General features: G+C 34.8%; 1 protein-coding gene across 4 annotated transcripts in view; it reads right to left on the reverse strand.

Annotated features, from left to right (window-relative positions):
* The window catches only part of NUP98 (nucleoporin 98 and 96 precursor), a 90673-nt gene that overhangs the window by 23800 nt on the left and 48336 nt on the right, over window positions 1-18537 (reverse strand). For all 4 annotated transcript variants that reach the window (XM_063092453.1, XM_063092455.1, XM_063092452.1 and 1 more), the window contains exons 16-22: window positions 17183-17481; window positions 14495-14608; window positions 13639-13777; window positions 9722-9899; window positions 8399-8563; window positions 2190-2372; window positions 1300-1456 (exon numbers count right to left, since the gene is read on the reverse strand). In XM_063092453.1, coding sequence (XP_062948523.1) covers window positions 1300-1456; window positions 2190-2372; window positions 8399-8563; window positions 9722-9899; window positions 13639-13777; window positions 14495-14608; window positions 17183-17481 — 1235 coding nt within the window. The remainder of the gene's footprint in view (window positions 1-1299; window positions 1457-2189; window positions 2373-8398; window positions 8564-9721; window positions 9900-13638; window positions 13778-14494; window positions 14609-17182; window positions 17482-18537) is intronic.

Here is an 18537-nt window from a genome sequence, read left to right on the forward strand (position 1 = left end):
CGAATGTAACCCTTTCTTAGTCCATATAAAAAGCTTAATAAGATCAAAACTCAAATTCCTACTATGCTAGACTTAAGGAAACAAAACCCCACTGAAGCATCTTATGATTTTTATATGTGTCTTCCTGAAGGACAGTTCTTATTACTAGTTCCTGTTCTTCAATTTTATATGGTTCCTATCTAAAACATGGAGCTGGTTATTGAAGGATGAGATTTTCCTGTAGTGCCCACTATGGAAAAGGTTATTAAGAATGTTTAACTAATGCTTTGTCAGTTAAAATATTTTTATTTATTTGGTGGGTGGCTGAAATGGGGATCTGAACCTGTAACCTTGGTGTTACGAGGCTGTGCTCTAACCAATTGAGCTCTCTGGTCAGTCCTAGTTAATATATTTTTAAAAAGCAAGTTTATAAAAAGGGCACTCAGAAGAACTGAAAAATAAACATTTAGTTTTTAAAGCAACATAAACAAATGTCTATCCGGTAGATCCTCTGGCTTTCAAGATGCTTTGAGATTACATCTGCTTAAGTCCTTTGTTAACATTAATACTCTATCTCCAATCCCACATAGTTACAAACCCACTAGAAAACAAAGGGGAAAGCTTCTTAGGATTTTGGGAAGGTTTAGGGAAGAGTAGAAATCTGACAAGTTTTGTGCATTATGAAAAGCAAAATTTGCCCCCAGAAGGCAAGATAATATTAAAACTGCACAGAGTCCGGTTAGCTCAGTTGGTTAGTGCATGTGCTGATAACACCAAGGTCCAGGGTTCAATCTCTGTACCAGCCAGCTGCCAAAAACAAAACAAAGAACACCACCTGCACAAAAAAGAGTGCGGGACAACTTGTTGTGGCACAATTCTAAGTAATGTGTAACAAAAATTAAGAAATTAGAGCTTAGTATCTAATCCACATTCATAAGCAAACAAAAACATGGCCTTAAACAAAGCACAAATGCTTTTTTCTCCATACAACTTCTTTGCTTTTTTATTTTTTGGCAGCTGACCCATGTGGGGATCTGAACCCTTGACCTTAGTGTTACAAAGCCAAATGAGCTAACTGGGCAGCCCTGTCCATTCAACTTCTGCATCTGCACCTATACAGGTAATTATGGTTACTAAAAACTGAACACTCCTAACAGATATTTATAAGAGTACAGTTTCTTTTAGCATCCTTATGTCATAGGTATGGCTGTTAGGGGTATATTTGCTACAGAAGTCCACTCAGCTTAGAAGAAGATATGTGAAAATCAAAACTTGATGACACTACAGCTTTCTTATAAAACAGCATATTGTATACAGTACCTAGTGAACGTGACTTCGATGAGTGGGATGCTGAAATAGGGAGTCTGGGAGAACAGATTTCTTGAGAAGTATCTGCTTTGGAAGGAAGGCGACTGAAGCGTTGATCCAGCACTGTATCTACATCTTCTTCATCAGCAAGCAATGATGCTTTCATGATCTAAAAAGGCAATATCTATAGAATGAATGTGCTCCCTAGAACTGAAAGACCATTATAGAAAAATGTAGTTTACAACAACCAAAAATCGCTCCTCTTCAAGGCTGTGTCCAGAGCTAGTATAACCTTTGTGTGACTGACTTTATTACACTGTATGTGCCTGAAGGGCATAAATCATATATAATACTCCTCTTCTTTGTATCTATAGTCTTGCCAGAGCCTGGCATACAGTGGTTCCTCACATTTGTTGAATGAATAATTTTATAGTCAAACATAGCCAAAGGCTAAACTTATAACATAGTAAAAGGCATGGACAGAGGAAAGTAGAGACAGAGCTTAAAGAAATCTGTATCTACCAGGTTTTAATTTTTAAGTTTTGCACAACACTTTACAAAGCCTCAAAACAACCCTGTGAAGTAGTGCTCACGATGTTAAATGACTTGCCTAAAGTCACATAGTAATTATTACAAAAGTGGATTAGAAACTAGGTCTTCTGTTCTGATTCAGTTAAAACTGGAAGCCTTATCTTCTGATTCTCAATATAGCCTTCCCTCCCTGGATGGGAAAATGAGGCCAAAACATTAGCCATATTCCTGTTTTTTGTTTGTTTTGTTTTTTCACTACAGTGAGCACTGTGGTCTTAAGTGAATAATCAAGGAAGAGGCCTGATGTTATGCAAGGGAGATAAAATATTAGTTTGGCTTTCTGTTGTAAAAGGGGTGGGTTAGGACTTCACCTGTAACACATGTGGATTAATTCCCAGTGAAGATGCAATGTGTGTTGAGGCAGACACGGGTTCCTGATCCTCAGGCACGCTCTCTTCTAACATGGAATCCAAAACTGGCTCCTGCGTGATATCTACCATGTCACTGTCCAGTTCCACAACCCTCCCTAACTGCTCCACCTCTGGGCTCTGGCTCTGTAGACAGCAGAAAGATCAGGGAAGCAGCATTAAATCATACCAAATAGACACAGAACTTCTAGATCAGATTTAGTTTATTCAGGATACAGTATGGCATTATTAGACTGCCCATTCTATCATGAGGTGAGGTAGCAGATTTCCTAAAGAGGATTTAACATCAATTATCACCACAACCCCCTATAAGTACTTGGAATCCAAATGAGGATTCATGGAAACATTCTTTTGTAATATTATGTATAGGACTTAAGCCAGCACCCAAACTGAAAAAAATGGTGCTCTTCAGAGACAAGGATTATACCTTAACTACTTTAGCCAGCAAATACAATTTTCTGATTTACACAGGGTCATCATGCCTTGCAGCCAGAAGCCATTGGGAAAAGGGAACAAAAGATACAGATAAGAAAGTCTTCAATAACTTTGCATTTTCTTTAAGAAGAGTTTAAAAACAAATTTCTAGTTAACACAATTTTGGGTATGGAATTTATCTTTTTGGTGACTGATTCCTAAGGTTAGCTAACTCTATCTACTCAGTACTATGTGAGATATGAGAAATGTCTACTCTAATTTCCCAAAGGGAAAAACAAATATTAGAAACAATTTTAATCTGGGAATAATCTCTTCATGAGTTATATTTACATTGATTAAATAGTTTTAAAGATATGACTAACAGTTCATGGTTTGAAAAGGTAAACACTCATAAAACTGAAACATATAGTACATATGTCCAAAACGCACATATTACTTGGTAAAATGTTAACAAGTGACTGAGCCAACTTATGAAACATTTATTTTCTTTCTGATTCTGTTTGCAGATTATTACCCTTCCACAATTTCTGGCTGATCTTTCACTAGTGACCTATTTCATGCTAAACCTCAAATGGATGCTATTATAAAAAGGTAGTTAAAAAAAAAAGTTTCATTATCTTGGACAAAGAAACCACCATTAGTATAACTTTTTCAATTTCATCTTGAATTGGACATTAGCTATTACTACCCTGCATTCCTTTTACAAATATCATTACTAAAAGAATGAATGCTCCTATGCACAACTGCAGAAAAACCGAGGCATTGGATACATGGTGAATTGCCACTTAAGATGTGAACAATCCCTAAGGACTGCTCTAACAACAACACTGGAAGCTAAACAATGGTTGAAAGGCAAAGATGATACTATTTTTTCCCTACTAGAGATGCTACAGGCAGGTCTGACTACTTTGATGCTCCAAAATCATTGGGGGGGTGGGGGGAAAAGTACTTGGTGATGATGCTCCCAGTTTAATTCTAAGAATTGTGGGAAGACTCTTTCTCCACAGTTCCCTAACATGTTAAATTTTAACCAAACAATTTGCTTTTTAAAAAAGTTCTGATACTCCCCATCTTCTGTCAATCTGTCAGTTGGAAACCTACTGCTTGGACACCATGATACCCTGTTTATACCTATTTTATACCATGCATCATGTTATATTATAATTTCTTGCATATATGTTTGGCCCACCAGATTGCCAACAAGGCTTATAAACAGCAACTGTGGCTTATTGTTTTCTGTATCTTACGCCAAGCATATCATTGAGTTAAGTTCAACATTCACTGAAAACTTAATTTATTTCTACTTTGTAATGCAGTGCCTGGCATACAACAGAGAAAGCAATTAATAATTATGAAAGGACAAGAAGGAGTGAGGATGGGTAGGAGGAAAGGAAGAAGGGAGACAGAGGATAATTTTAACTTAATTACATTACTCAACAAAGGAATGATACAGCAAGAGATACTCACCTAAAACACTTTTAGCAAAATGAGATTCCATCAAATAACTAGATTAAAGACCTAAGGGACCCAGTGTATCTTTATAAAGAATGCTAAAGATCAAGGTTTTATTTGCTACACCCTTACACAGACTTCAAAACTACAAGATATCTTGTAACGAGAGAACGAGGGGTGAAAGTATGACGACCTGGTAAACTCCTAGGACCATCTATATAAATTTTGTTAAAGTATATCTAAGTAATTGCAATAAATTCCTCCAAAAGATGTCTGTGTACTTATTTACAGAGAAATCTTGGCAGATCAGGTGCTCCTTCAAAGACAGTCCTGCAGAAAATGGTGAACTAATAAAAAAAAAATGATGACTCAGAAGGAATTGAAGAGCAAGGAGAAAAGCTCCCTGGGAGGTCTATAGAAAAGAATGGCTCATATTGGGAGAAGAAGCCAACTAGGATATCATTTTAACTCTCTTTCCTACAATGTAATCTCTTGAAGATAGATCATATCTTACTTATTTCTAAAAACCAGAACAGTGCATTACAAATACTAATCACACAGATAATATCTATAAGATGAAATTCAAAATATATGGAGGGTGAATTTTCACAACTGAAACCTTCAACGATTTGAGAAATCTCCACTCTCCCACTCAAAAGCATCTTCGTTATTCAAACAAGGCTGCCAGTACCTTAAAGATACACCATCTCTTAATTCAGTAGGTTAAGTGAGACCATATTAAGACACTCTTTCTCAACAGAGCGAACAACCAGTCCAAGGTCAAACAGATGTTTAAATAATTGATTCTACCCTCTCAGCCATAGTTTGATCTAGTAGAACTACTGCTGCCTGCCTCCAAAACAATTTGTTTTTTAACTGTAAAGAATGTTTTATATTCATTCTGTTTAGAAATCAGCCCTGTCAACAATTTTGTGCTCTCCTCAAGAGAAATTCCATGTTAGAATTTCAAAGGCCCACCAAAGTCTATGGCCATACCACCCTGAACGCGCCTGATCTTGTCAAAGGCCCACAAAGGTAAGCGTGTATGTTTCCACACATATACTCAGGGATATTACTGCAGGAGGCATAGGTCTTGATAACATTACTAACTTTACATTTGATTTAAAAATTAATATGCAAAAGAATTATCAGGCTAATACATTAAGAAAATCAATCTGCCCTTCAATAATATCTGAAACAAACAAGCTGTGGCTATAAAATTACTTTATATATGCAATATATATAAAGTACACAAAAATATAGAATATATTAAAAATGTATATTGATTCATTGGATCGATTTAGATAACTGTCATTTTATTTTAAATCAAAGTATACACAAAATGAAATGGAATTTTCTTCTAAATCCTAATCACTTTTTTCTTCTAAAAATGTTTTTAACTTATTTGCATGAATTCACTGACTGAACAATGTTAAGTTTCTGAGCAAGTCAACTAGCCTTCCTTGATGGTATTGAACATAAGTTCGACTTGTTTCAAGGTTGAGGTAAAAGCTACATGTATCTCTACCTGAGTGCCAAAGGTCTGATGTCTTTCAACAAACAGTTTTGAAACCTGGTTGCACATCTCAATCCCCTGGAGAAAAGCATTAAAATATAAATATGTCTGAGCCCCATGCCAGATCTATGAACTCAAAGTCAAGCTCACCAGGGCTGGAAACTAGATTTCAGACCAGAAATTTGAAACTTAAGTTCTAACTTCAGAACAAAGCATTTCTACAATTGCCTTAATTCATCTGTGTGACTGAGGTTTCTCTGCCAACATTTTCTCTAACCTAATAGGTACTGGAGAAAAAAAATTACATGAAAATCTAGTTAACTTTATGTTTTCTGGTTGCTTAGATTTGGGGGCAAAAGCAAGGTTTAAGAACCAACTGGAAAAAGGGGACTGAAGATATTATATAAAAGGTAGTGGAATAAATATGACCATTAAACAAAAATACAAATCTTCCTGAATAGCTAAAGAAACATCCTCCCTTTGAGGTTGCATACAGGAAAGAAAATGCTACAGGAGACTTCAGGAACATAGTAGTATCATGGAAATCAACCCCTCCAAGGGGCCAGCTGACAGTGTGAAGACAGTCATCTTTACGAAGGGAAAAGATTGTGCTGCCTGTTCCCAGTTAATTCAGATGGCTCAGGCATTTTCCCCATGCCAAGTAAAATGTAGGGTTTTTAGTACAATGACTATCCACTGACATTTCCCTTCAACCCTTGGTCATTGGGCAATATGAAGGAAGAGTTCTCTAGAGTCCCATGCTACTGCTCTAACACAATAAGCTCAAGGCCTTCATGTATGATCCAGGTAAACAAAACCTAAAGCCTGGATATCTGAACACTTCTATCCATTTCTCTCATTTCTGCTCTCCCCATCCAAAGGTCAAAGATTATCCAGTTCTTCAATCAAAGTAGGTATCTGAAAAAAATACCTACTCACTATATTCCATTGGTTCATTTTGAATCCTTATACCTTTCTTTTTTGCTAGAATCTTATTCTAAAAATTTTTGATGCTCGGTTTTCCAAACAGTCCTTGCTTAAAAAAATGTCACAATAGGAATTTATACTTATTTTCTAGTTTTTGTATTCTGGCAATTAAAGAGACTGATAACTACCGATTATCAATATTACTTAAATTTGTCCTGTCCATCCATAGATGAAGCTTTTCTTTTTCAGTGGTATCTTCAGGATCCTACATGTTACTTTTATTGGCAGAAAATAAGGCTGTTTCCTTAAGAAACATACAGTCTTCCCTCAGTATCCACGAGGACTGGTTCCAGGACATCTATGGACACCGAAATCCATGAATACTCAGGTCTCTTATATATAAAATGGCACAGTAATTGCATAACTTATGCACATCCTCCCATATACTTTAAATCATCTCTAGATTTGTTATAATACCTAATACACTGTAAATGCTATGTAAATAGTTGTTATACTGTATTGTTTTTAAGAATTTGTATTATTTTCTATTGTTGTATTACTTTTCCCCCAAATACTTTCTATTCACTGTTGGTTGAATCCATGGATGTGGAACCCATGGATATGGAACCCATGGATATGGAGGGCTGACTGTATACTGTAAGAACAAAAAACACTTTGGAAAAAAAGGGATTATATCAGGCATATGATTCAGACAAAATGAACATGGAACATGGATAACTGGAAAAACAAGTCCATTTACAGCACCTCTTAAGTAGCTATTTCTCAGGGGTATTCTAACTGCTACAAAGATTATAAACATAAAAGTCAACATAGTTCTAGTTTCCCACTTTATCAAACCGTCCCCCCCATATGCGCAAACAAGAACATACATACAAACAACATCCTCCAGAAAATGCCTCCCAAGAAATTATTTAATAAATCATGAAAATCACACATTTCAGCAGCCATAAAAATTGTAGCATGGAAAATTCCAAAGGTCTTTCTTTTAGCAGCTAAGAGGAAGAGGATGCTTTACAGAGAAATCCATTATCAAGAACTGTTCTTTAAGAAAGTGTGGCAGCAAGAAAAAATTTTTTAAACTTGACTGAATATAAATAACATCCAAATTAAAGTATAACTCTTCATCAGTTGGCTTTCAAAGAAACTACCTGATATTTAAATCACAAGCCTTTCTCTGCAAGGACAGAAGGTTTATACTGGCATTAACAATACTGAAAAAGAAAATTATACAAGTAATTGCAACAAACAATGCTGCCCCTACTCTCCCCAAGGCAAATAACTCATTTTAATTCTAAAACTATCTATTTTCATAAATATTATGTATTATTAAAATACAAATATCGAGGTTATCTGAAGTTTAAGCAAACAAGTTGAGAAAATAGAGTTAAAAACCCTTGCAGAAAACTAATTTAACTTTTAAAAAACCATGGAGGTAAAGAACAAGATTAAACTGCACATCAGGTAGTCAATAAAAGTAGGATTTACTTTGCATCAACCCACATGAGCAACTTGATCACTAAGTGGAGAATTCAGCAAGTCCAAATGAGAGAGAGGGAGATGTTTAAGAATTACAATCTGTACAGGAATGATCCAAACAGCAAGGGAATTCTTTAAATCTCTCAATTAAAATACAGATGCCTGCACCACCTCATACCCTTCCTTGTACTTGTCTCAACATGATTGCAAATATGTTTGCACTTTTCAAAGTTCCAGGGGTCATAAAACATCTTTGTACTAGAAGAATGACTTGCTTTCAACTTCTGTATCATGATTCCATTCAAATTCACTGTCCTTTCTCTACCTGGGGTGGAGGTGCAGGTTTGCCGTTAAGAGCCATCTGGAAAGGGGTAGCCTGGCCTGCGGGAGGCAAAGGGGCAGTCTTCAACTTCTTCGTACTAGTTTTGGATGGATGCTCCTCCTCCTCTTCATCAGAATCCTGAAGGCCATACTTAGAAAAATGAGAGACCTAAGGAAGACCCAACAAAACCAATTTAACACTTTCTTCTATTCAGAGACTTCTACAATACTTGCCCTTGCAATCTTGCAGCATTATCATAACAAAACAAAACAAAGGAGAAATATCAAAATATTTAAAACAAAATGAAATGTCACCTATCACACTTCACTGTTTTTCTAAGATTCAGATGATGTTTGCTGCACTTCCTAGTTGCTCATATAACTAAATGAATACAGATTATATAATATAGACGAAAATATCATTTTATTTTGTTGGTTTTTTTTGGCCGCTGGCCGGTATAGGAATTCAAACCCTTGTCTTGGTGTTACAGCACTGAGCTCTGACCAACTGCGCTAATCAACCAGTCTAAAATGTCATTTCAAATGCAATCATTGGCTGGCTGGTTAGCTCAGTTGGTTAGAACACAGCCTTCTAATACCGGGGTCATGGGTTCAGATCCCCAAACCAGCCAGCTGCTTTTAAAAAAAAAAAAAAAAAAAAAGCAATAATTGATATAAGAAACCAAATCCAAAAGAGCCATTATTATTTTCACATACTTATATTTCCCAGTTGTTCTCTACCTACACAAAGGCCTTCAACAAATTAAATAATCCAACTGCTCTAGAAGAGGAAGAAACTATTGGGTTAAACTATCATGGATAGGAAGAAGTCAACCTCTCCATCCCCCAAAATCTTTAAAAGTAAGAATGGCTATTATTTACGAAGAGTTGATCTACCAAGAGACAAAGAGTACTGACTGATGAATTACTTACTTAAGTTTCAGTGATGACACACATTAGAAAAACCACACCTTAGAAGCATATCTAAATGCTCACTGGAAGTGGGAGAGGACTTGAATTATAACAGCTCATTATTGCTGAATTTTAACTAGGTGTGTGATTTGGAACAAATCATGACATATCTCTCTACATCTGTTTCCTAATTTATAAAAATAAAGAGAAAAATTAGACTGGCCGGTTAGCTCAGTTGTTTAGAGCATGGTGTTGATAACACTGAGATCAAGGGTTAGGATCCCCACACAGGCCAGCTGCAAAACAAATTTTTAAAAAAAAGAGAGAATTTAAGAGAGGATCTCTTCCAACACAAACATTTTGTGACTCCAAATTCAATTCATAAAAGTAAAAAATGGGTTAAGGGATTATATACCTTAAACACCCAAGAACCAGTTTCAGGCCGGTACTCTTTGAACTGAGCTCCCTGTTTCCTTGAAACTGCTTCCAATCTCCCCTCATAGTTGATATCAGCAAGTCGATCTGGGCTCTTTATTAAACATCGAGATGTTTTATCTGTTGGCCAAACTCCATCCAAAGTAACTTCAGCCTTCCTGTAAAGTATAACAAAGTAAAGTGTAACTGCTTCATATTAGGCCAGAAAGCCAACTAACACCTACATAAATAGCAAATAAAGGTAGCTATGTTATCTTGAAATTATTCTGCAGGGGTTTCATCAACTTGAGTCATGCTTCCCATGGTAAACTTAAGAGCAAGAAGTGACCCTTATATCAACTAACTCAGTATACGGTTCCAGAGACAGAGTGCATTTATTTCAAACTACCATGGTACATCAATTATTTCCAATCTAATTTTAATAACAATCTTTTAATTAAAATCCAATAATTTTAATAAAAATCCTTGACTAAGTTATTCAGGTCACAGTCTAGTGGTTAAGACCCAAGTCTTAGTGTATGTCTAAAATGCTACTGTACTTAACAACAACAGTAACAGTAACAGCTACTACCATTTACTTGTGTGGTTTTTTTTGTTTTTTTTGGGGGGGTGGCTGGCCGGTATGGGGATGCAAACATATGACTTTGGTGTTACAAGGCTGTGCTCTAACAAGCTGAGCTAACTGGCCAGCCCACTACCATTTATTAACAACAAATGCTTTTAGAATAAAGTATCAAGAACATCACAGTACTGACCATTAAATGATGAGTGTGAAGATAACTGCAATAATTGTAGTGTACCACTTTTAATATCAATATTGGAGTTCAAGTGCTATGTCTCATTCATTTTGTATGCCTTGCACCTAGTACAGTGACTACCACATAATATGTAGATGGTTTTTTAATAATTTTCATTGTGGAGAAAAGGGCATAACATGAAATTTATCATCTTAACGATTTCTAACTGTACATTCCAGTAGTATTCATATTGCTGCGCAACCCATTGCCAGAAGGTTTTCATCTTGCAAAACTGAAACTCTATACCCCATTAAACAACTCCCCAATTCTCTCTATGCCTGTCCCCTGGCAAACCACCACTCTGCTTTGTTTCTATGAATCTGACTTATTCAGATACCTCATAAATGTAATCATACAGTATTTGCCTTCTTGTGGACTGACTTATTTCACTTAGTGTAACATCCTCAAGGTTCTTCTACGCTGTAGCATGCACAGCATCAGAATTTCCTTTCTTTCTAAGGTTGAATAATATTCTATTGTATGTATATACCACATTTTGTTTATCCATTCACCTGTCAACGAACACTTGGGTTGCTTTCACCTCTTGGCTATCATGAATAGTGTTGCTATGAACATGGGTGTACAAACATTTCTTTGAGATCTTGCTTTCAGTTCTTTTGGATACATACTCAGAAGTGGAATTGCTGGATCACATAGTAAATTGCATCATTTTACATTCCCACCAGTAGTGTACAAAGGTTCCAATTTGTCTATATCCTAGTCAAGATTTGTTGGGTTTTTTTGATAGTAACCATCCTGATGAGTATGATATCTCATTGTAGTTTTTATTTGCATTTCCCTAATGATTAATGATGTTGAGCATCTTTCCATATGCTTGTTGGCCATTTGTATATCATCTCTGGAGAAAGTCCTTTGCCCATTTTTTAATTGGGTTACTATTTTTGTTGTTATTGTTGAATTATATGAATTCTTTATATTCTGGATAGTAACCCTACCAGATACATCATTTGCAAATATTTTCTCCCATTCTGTAGGCTGCTTTTTCACTCCTGATTGTACCCCCTTTGCTATGTGAAAGCTTTTCAGTTTGATGTAGTCCTACTTACCTATTTTTGCTTTGTTATTCTTTTGGTGTCATTTCCAAAAAATCATTGTCAAAACCAGCGTCATGAAGCTTTCCTCCTATTTTTTGTCTAAGAGTTTTATAGTTTTAGGTCTTACATTTAGGTATCTAATACATTTTTAGTTAATTTTTGTATATGGTGTAAGGTAAGGGTCAATTTCCTTCTTTTGGATGTGGATATCCAATTTTCCCAACACCATCTCTTCCCATTGAATGATCTTTATACCCTTGTTGAAAATTAATTGACCATATATGTGAAGATTTATTTCTAGGCTCTCTATTCTATTCCACTGGTATTTGTCTGTTTTTCTGCCAGTATCACAATATTCTAATTTCTGTAGCTTTATAAGTCTGGAAATCAGGATGGAGATCAGGATGTGTAAGACCTCCAAATTTTTTATTAAAGATCATTTTAGCTACTTGGGGTTCACTGAGATTCGACATGAATTTTAGAATGGATTTTTCTATTTCTACAAAAATGCTACTGGGATTTTGATAGACTGCATTAAATTTGTAGATCACTTTGGGTAGTACTGACATTAAGTCTTCCAACACATGAACACAGGATGTCATTCCATTTACTGTATCTGTGTCCTCTTTAATTTCTTTCAGCAATGTTCTGTAGTTTTCAGTATACAAGTTATTCACCTCCTTGGTTAAGTTTATTCCTATGTATTTTATTCTTTTTGATGCTATTGTAAATAATTGTTTTCTTAGTTTTCTTTTCAGATTGTTCACTGTTAGTGTATAGAAATGCAACTAATTTTTGTATGTTGATTTTGTGTCCTGTAAGTTTGCTGAATTTGAATAACTACTAACAATGTTTTTGTGTGTGGAATCTTTGGGATTTTCTACATATAAGATCATGTCATCTGAAGACAGATAATTTTACTTCTTCCTTTCAAAACTGTATGCTTTTTTATTTCTTTTTCTTGACTAACTGCTCTGACCAGGACTTGCAGTAGTATGTAGTAGTAGACAAGCGGCAAAAGCGAGCAAGCATTATTGTCTTAGAGGAAAAGCTTTCAGCATTTCAACATTATGATGTTGACTGTCAGTTTTTCATAAAAGGCCTTTATTATGCTGAAGCAGTTTCCTTCTATTCCTACTTTGCTGAGTGTTTTTATTACAAAAGGGTGTTGAATTTTGTCAAATTTTTCTGCATCAATTAAGATAACCATGCGGTGTTTTTTCTTTATCCTGTTAAAGTGGTGTACTACATAGATTGATTTTCATATGTTGGTCCATCATTGCATTCTAGAATAAATCCCACTTGGTAATGGTATGTAATCCTTTCAGAGTGCCTTTACATTCTGTTTGCTAGTGTTCTGATGATTTTTGCATCATTATATTAAGTATACTGGTCTGTAGTCTTTCCTTATAATGTCTTGGACTGGCTTTAGAATCAGGTAATGCTCACCTTCATACATTTGGAAGTGTTAACCTTCTCTTCAATTTTTTGAAAGAATTTGAGAAGGATTGGTGTTAATTCTTCTTTAAATGTTTAGTAGAATTCACTAGTGAAGCCATTTGGTCCTGGGCTTTTCTTTGTTAGGAGGTTTTTGATTACTGATTCAATCTCTTTACTAGTCATAAGTCTGTTAAGATTTTATATTTCTTAATGATTCAGGCATGGTAGGTTATAAAGATAAATGATTTTAACTATGGCCCTTTCACCTGCCTGAAGAGATATTAAAAGCTAGGATCTCACACTAAAAGAACGAGAGTGTTAAGTATGGCCACAACAAACAGGAAAAAACAAAAACACTAGTAAAAACAGTTTTTGAAACTAGCAGTTGGCCTCAACAGTATTAGGGAAAAGGAGTGAGTCCAAAAATCATCCTCAATTCTTTAACACTTATACTTTTAAATGAAAGTAGAGAAACCATAATTATACCCTACAGTAAGTCAGAAAAGCAAGTTGCAGAAACATGTATATAATATGAACCCATTTATGTTTACAGGAAGAAAATTGTAATTTAGCTGATTATTTTCCATATGTAAACAAATTCATACCTATTTAGTCCTTCACCCACAGGTGGTTTTTGGTTATCATCTAAGTAGACAATCACTTCTTTCCTTCGGATATGCACTATATCATCCAAATTTAGATTTGTCAAATTCACTTCTCCTTCAAAATAGATTGAACCATAACCTACAAGTCAGAGTGTATAGTTAAAAATTCATCCTGTATGAAAGCAAATACCTACTTTACACCTATAGTGATAAAACAATCAGAGGAACAAGCAACTTTAAACATTAATATTTTAAATCATCAAGCAATTCCTAGAGTGAATTACTTCCTCCATAATATGGTAAGAATGGGAACATAGAAAGTGACATCAATTACATTGTTATCTGATTTAACATATTCATTTTTATAACACTTCTGTTTTTCTCAAAATAGCCTACTTAAATCTCTTCCCAAATATCTGCCACACTGCTATATAAACAAACCATAGCATCTAGCCTACCATGTGTTAAAACGCCTAAGACCTTTTTAAATATGATATAGCAAGATTTTTTCCCCAAGAAAATTAAGTTATCTGTAATAATAATATGAAGGTGAACCTAAGTATTACATAATTCTTGTCAATTTTTCAATTTTCTCACTTAGTATTTCTTGATAATTGTGGAAAATTGTAATGAGCCAAATAGTTATGGGACCCAAACAGGTAAACCTAAGCCAAAAGAATGCTACATGGTTCTGGTCTTTCTTGTTTTGTTACTTGTCACTCAAAGTATTTACTATTCAGGCCAAGGTGGGCCCATATGTAGGAAAAAACAGATTCAGCTACCAAGAGCTTCCCTTAATTATGAAATCAAGGTGCAAATCTCTAGCTTATACACTAACTCCTAAACTCACACTCACCTTTACGACCAATAGTGAAGTCAGAAACAATGCACTCTCCTTTTTCATTTGTAATTTTAGCAAGGTCATCCATAGAGGGAATAGTATAGTACCCAACCTTAGTGAGAACAATGCCTATGACAAAAAAAATAGAAAATATTAATTGTAATTATCTTTGGGGAGAGAAATTCTTGATAACATTTATTTCACTCTTTTTCCTTTAAAAATTTTTCTAAAAAATTAGTATTTTAAAAAATTACCTGAAATAATCAGTAACTAAATTATCATATAAAGAGAAAATATGTATGTAGGAATAAAGGATTTTTCCAAACTGGTTTTCCACCAATCACCATTCCTAGGAGAAACCATGTGTTTTTTGAAAAAGTTTCATAGTTAATTAAGTTTGAGGAATGTATACATGATACCATACTATGATACTATACTACAGACTGAAAACATACAATAAAAAAAGCCTAAGGGCTGGCCAGTTAGCTCAAGTTAGTTAGAGTGTGATGCTGATAACACTCGGGTCCAGCATTCATTCAATCCCTGTACCAACCAGCTGTCAAAAAAAAAAAAAAAAAAAAAAAAAAGTCTAACTCTGCTTTCCCTAACATTTCCCAGACTTAGTTAACAACAGAATCCTCTTTCCAAAGGACACCCATTAACACCCTGCACTATTAAAGGTGTTTCGTAGAACATGTTCTGGGAAAGGCTTACTTAATCCACTTTTTCTTTTATTTTACACACAAGGATAGCAAAACCCAAAGTGGCAATAACCTGCCTTAGCTTACACTGTAATTTAGCGGTACACCGTACGTAGAGATAAAATTCCAAACCCAATACTGTTTGTTTTATAGCCTACCGTCTCCTATAATCTCTTGTTATCTTTCTAATTTACATTACCAAATAGCTAAAATTAAGATGAAAAATCCTACATAAGAAAATCCCATATACAAATGTTAAGTTGGCTTGCAATTACTATTATGAGGGTACTTCAAAAAGTTCATGGAAAGATTTTGTATTATCTTTCAATTCTATTTTTCCACAAACTTTTCGAAGTACCTTTGTACTAGAAAAAGAATCAACTAGTTAGATTTCAGGGATGCCCAGGTAGTATTTGATGGCTAAAGGAAAAAAATTACTAAAGTACAGAAGGGTTTCAGAACACATCCAAAAGTAAGGACCAGATATGGACAACAAGACCAAAAAAACAAAAAGCAACTGAAGAACTCAAAGTAGTGGAACATTAGTATGTCTGTTCCAATCACTCCCATCTGTAACTAGATATCAGGCAACTTGCCCTCTCAGAAAAAACTATTTAAGGTCAATATCAAATCAAACTCTAGCTTCTACCAATGGCCACTTATATACTTGCTTCTTTACTAGCAAGGTTTAGAGGGTTGTTAGACTGGGAAGGAAGCTCTAAATTGGGTGGCAATGAAAAAGGTCAATGAGAAAACCAGAAATAATAAAAAATGTATGGACTGGGTATTTGAAAAAAAAAGAGGTAGTATCATAATAAATTCATGTAGATAGACACACACACAAATATAGACACTTGGGATTCTTAATGTGAAAGTATAAAGTTGTTTCCTCAGGGTACCAAGTGACTGGAAGACATATATGAGGACAATAAGATAACTAGATTTAGAAAAATTTTAGACAGTCCAAGAATGACTGTAAAACAACCCAAATGTTCATTAACAGAGAATGGATAAACAAAATGTGATACATTTATATAATGGAGTAGTACGTAGCAATAAAAAAAATGAACTACGGATACATGCATCATGGATGAAAACTCAGAAAAATTATATCAAGTCAAGAAGAGCATACATAGTATGATTCCATTTATATAAAGTTCAAGAATAGGCAAAAGTAATCTATGTGAAAGAAACCAGAACTGAAGTTGACTCCTGGGAATGGGAACACAAAGGAACTTTCCAAGGTGAAAGAAATGTTCTCTTTCTTGATTGGAGAGTAGGATACCTTAGTATATATATGCACCAAATGTAATGCAAATGAACACTTAAGGTCTGTGCACTTCACTATATGCAAATTTTACCCCAGTAAAAAAAAAAAAAAAATTAATGTAATGTCATTCTCCAAAACCCAACTGAGATGTTACGTCAACACACACAAAAAAGCAAAAGACCAAGACACCCCAATCTTGTAGTTTACATTACTTGTTTAATGGATTAGTCTTCTGGGGTAGGGGTTGTGGGGAGAAAGCTCAGAACTGAGGTGATAATAACCATAGCAGCCACTATCATTTGAATGTCTGTGCATGTCAGGCATTATGGTACCTAAACCTAATCTAATTCAAATCTTGATAACTTTATACAGCAGAAAATAATTATCACTCTCATTTTAATTAAAAAACAAATAAGCAATCTACCAGAATTAACAGAGCCAGGACAAGTGTAGGACAATCTCTTTGGCTATAAAATTTGGTCTCTTTTAATTATACCAGGATAATAAAAAACATCAATTTTAACTATTCCAGAAGGTCTAAAAAGCATGTGAATTAGGAATCAACTACAGCATAAGTAAAAAGTGTTTAAATATGAGCCTCTATAAAATGCAATAAAAAACATTTAACAGTTCAGATAGCTGACTTCCACTATGTTGGATATCTGTGACAAAAGAGACAGGTCATCTTAAATGACTGGTAAGAGATTAATCATGAACCAATCTGAATCTGACCTGCTGGATGCATGTGGTAAGCATTATTTTCTATTTCTTCTCGGTCATCCTGCAGTGACTCATCATGAAAAGAGGTTTCTTCACTGCTTCCTTCCAGCCCGTTTCGCAATGCAGCACGCATGTTTAATGCAACAATGGTATCATCCACACTGTTGCTGTTGTCGTGTTTATTTCCAGCACTTTCTGGGGTTTGAGGAATGGGTTTAGCAATAGGGTTAGTATAAAAACGTGACACAAGAGAATCATCATCTCCATCCTGCTGATGATTCTCATCAACAGGTTTGCTCGGGAAACTAAATCTGAAAAGGGAAAAAGGAAACAATGTAAATTTTACCTTAATTAAAAAAAAAATTAATTAATGTAATGTCATTCTCCAAAACCCAAGTGAGATATTATGTCAATTTAGCCCCTTGTGGCAGTAATAACAATGAAAACAGCTAACCTTTACTGAGCCTTCACTGAGTGCTTGGCACTGTTCTGGGTAATTCCATGTATTAAAAATTCATTTACTGGGCCGGCCCATGGCTCACTCAGGAGAGTGGGGTGCTGATAACACCAAGGCCATGGGTTCGGATCCCATATAGGGATGGCCAGTTTGCTCACTGGCTGAGCGTGGTGCTGACAACACCAAGCCAAGGGTTGAGATCCCCTTACCGGTCATCTTTAAAAAAGAAAAAGAAAAAAAAAAAAATAATAAATAAATAAATAAATAAAAATAAAAATAAAAATTCATTTACTACTTATAGTAGTCCTGTGAAGTAGGTTATAATTAATGACTATATTTTATAGAAAAGGAAACTGGCACAGGAAAATAACTTGCTCAATGTCACAAAATTATAAGTACTAGAATTGGGACATTAACACAGGAAATCTGGCTCTAGATTCCAGGCCTTTAACTGAATGTATCTGAGAATCTCCATTTTGTGTTTAAAAAAAATTTTTTTAAAAATATTTTTAACAGTATAACCAGCAAGGTGTTGAAAAATATTTTGTTAATAAAAAAATCAAACTAGCATTTTATCTGAAAGGAAAAAAACAGGAGTGCAAAGATGTTTATACAAAGATTTTTTACTGAGGCATTATTTTGAATAGTGGAATACCGAATAATCTAAATGTCTACTATAACGGAGAACTGGTCAAAGTATCTTACATTCACAATAATGACTATGCAAGTCATTAAAAAAAAAACAGGCAGATATTTTCATACAGACATGGAAAGGCATTTATACTACAATAAATGGACCTAAGCAGGTTATAGAATACCATACTATTCATACATAATCTTTACAATATATGTGTATAAGAACATATTTATAATAAATTTCCAAAGGGGAAGAATATATACCAAACTATTA

The sequence above is a fragment of the Cynocephalus volans genome, chromosome 4 (genome assembly GCF_027409185.1).
Source record: "Cynocephalus volans isolate mCynVol1 chromosome 4, mCynVol1.pri, whole genome shotgun sequence".
Classification (NCBI taxonomy): Eukaryota; Metazoa; Chordata; class Mammalia; order Dermoptera; family Cynocephalidae; genus Cynocephalus; species Cynocephalus volans.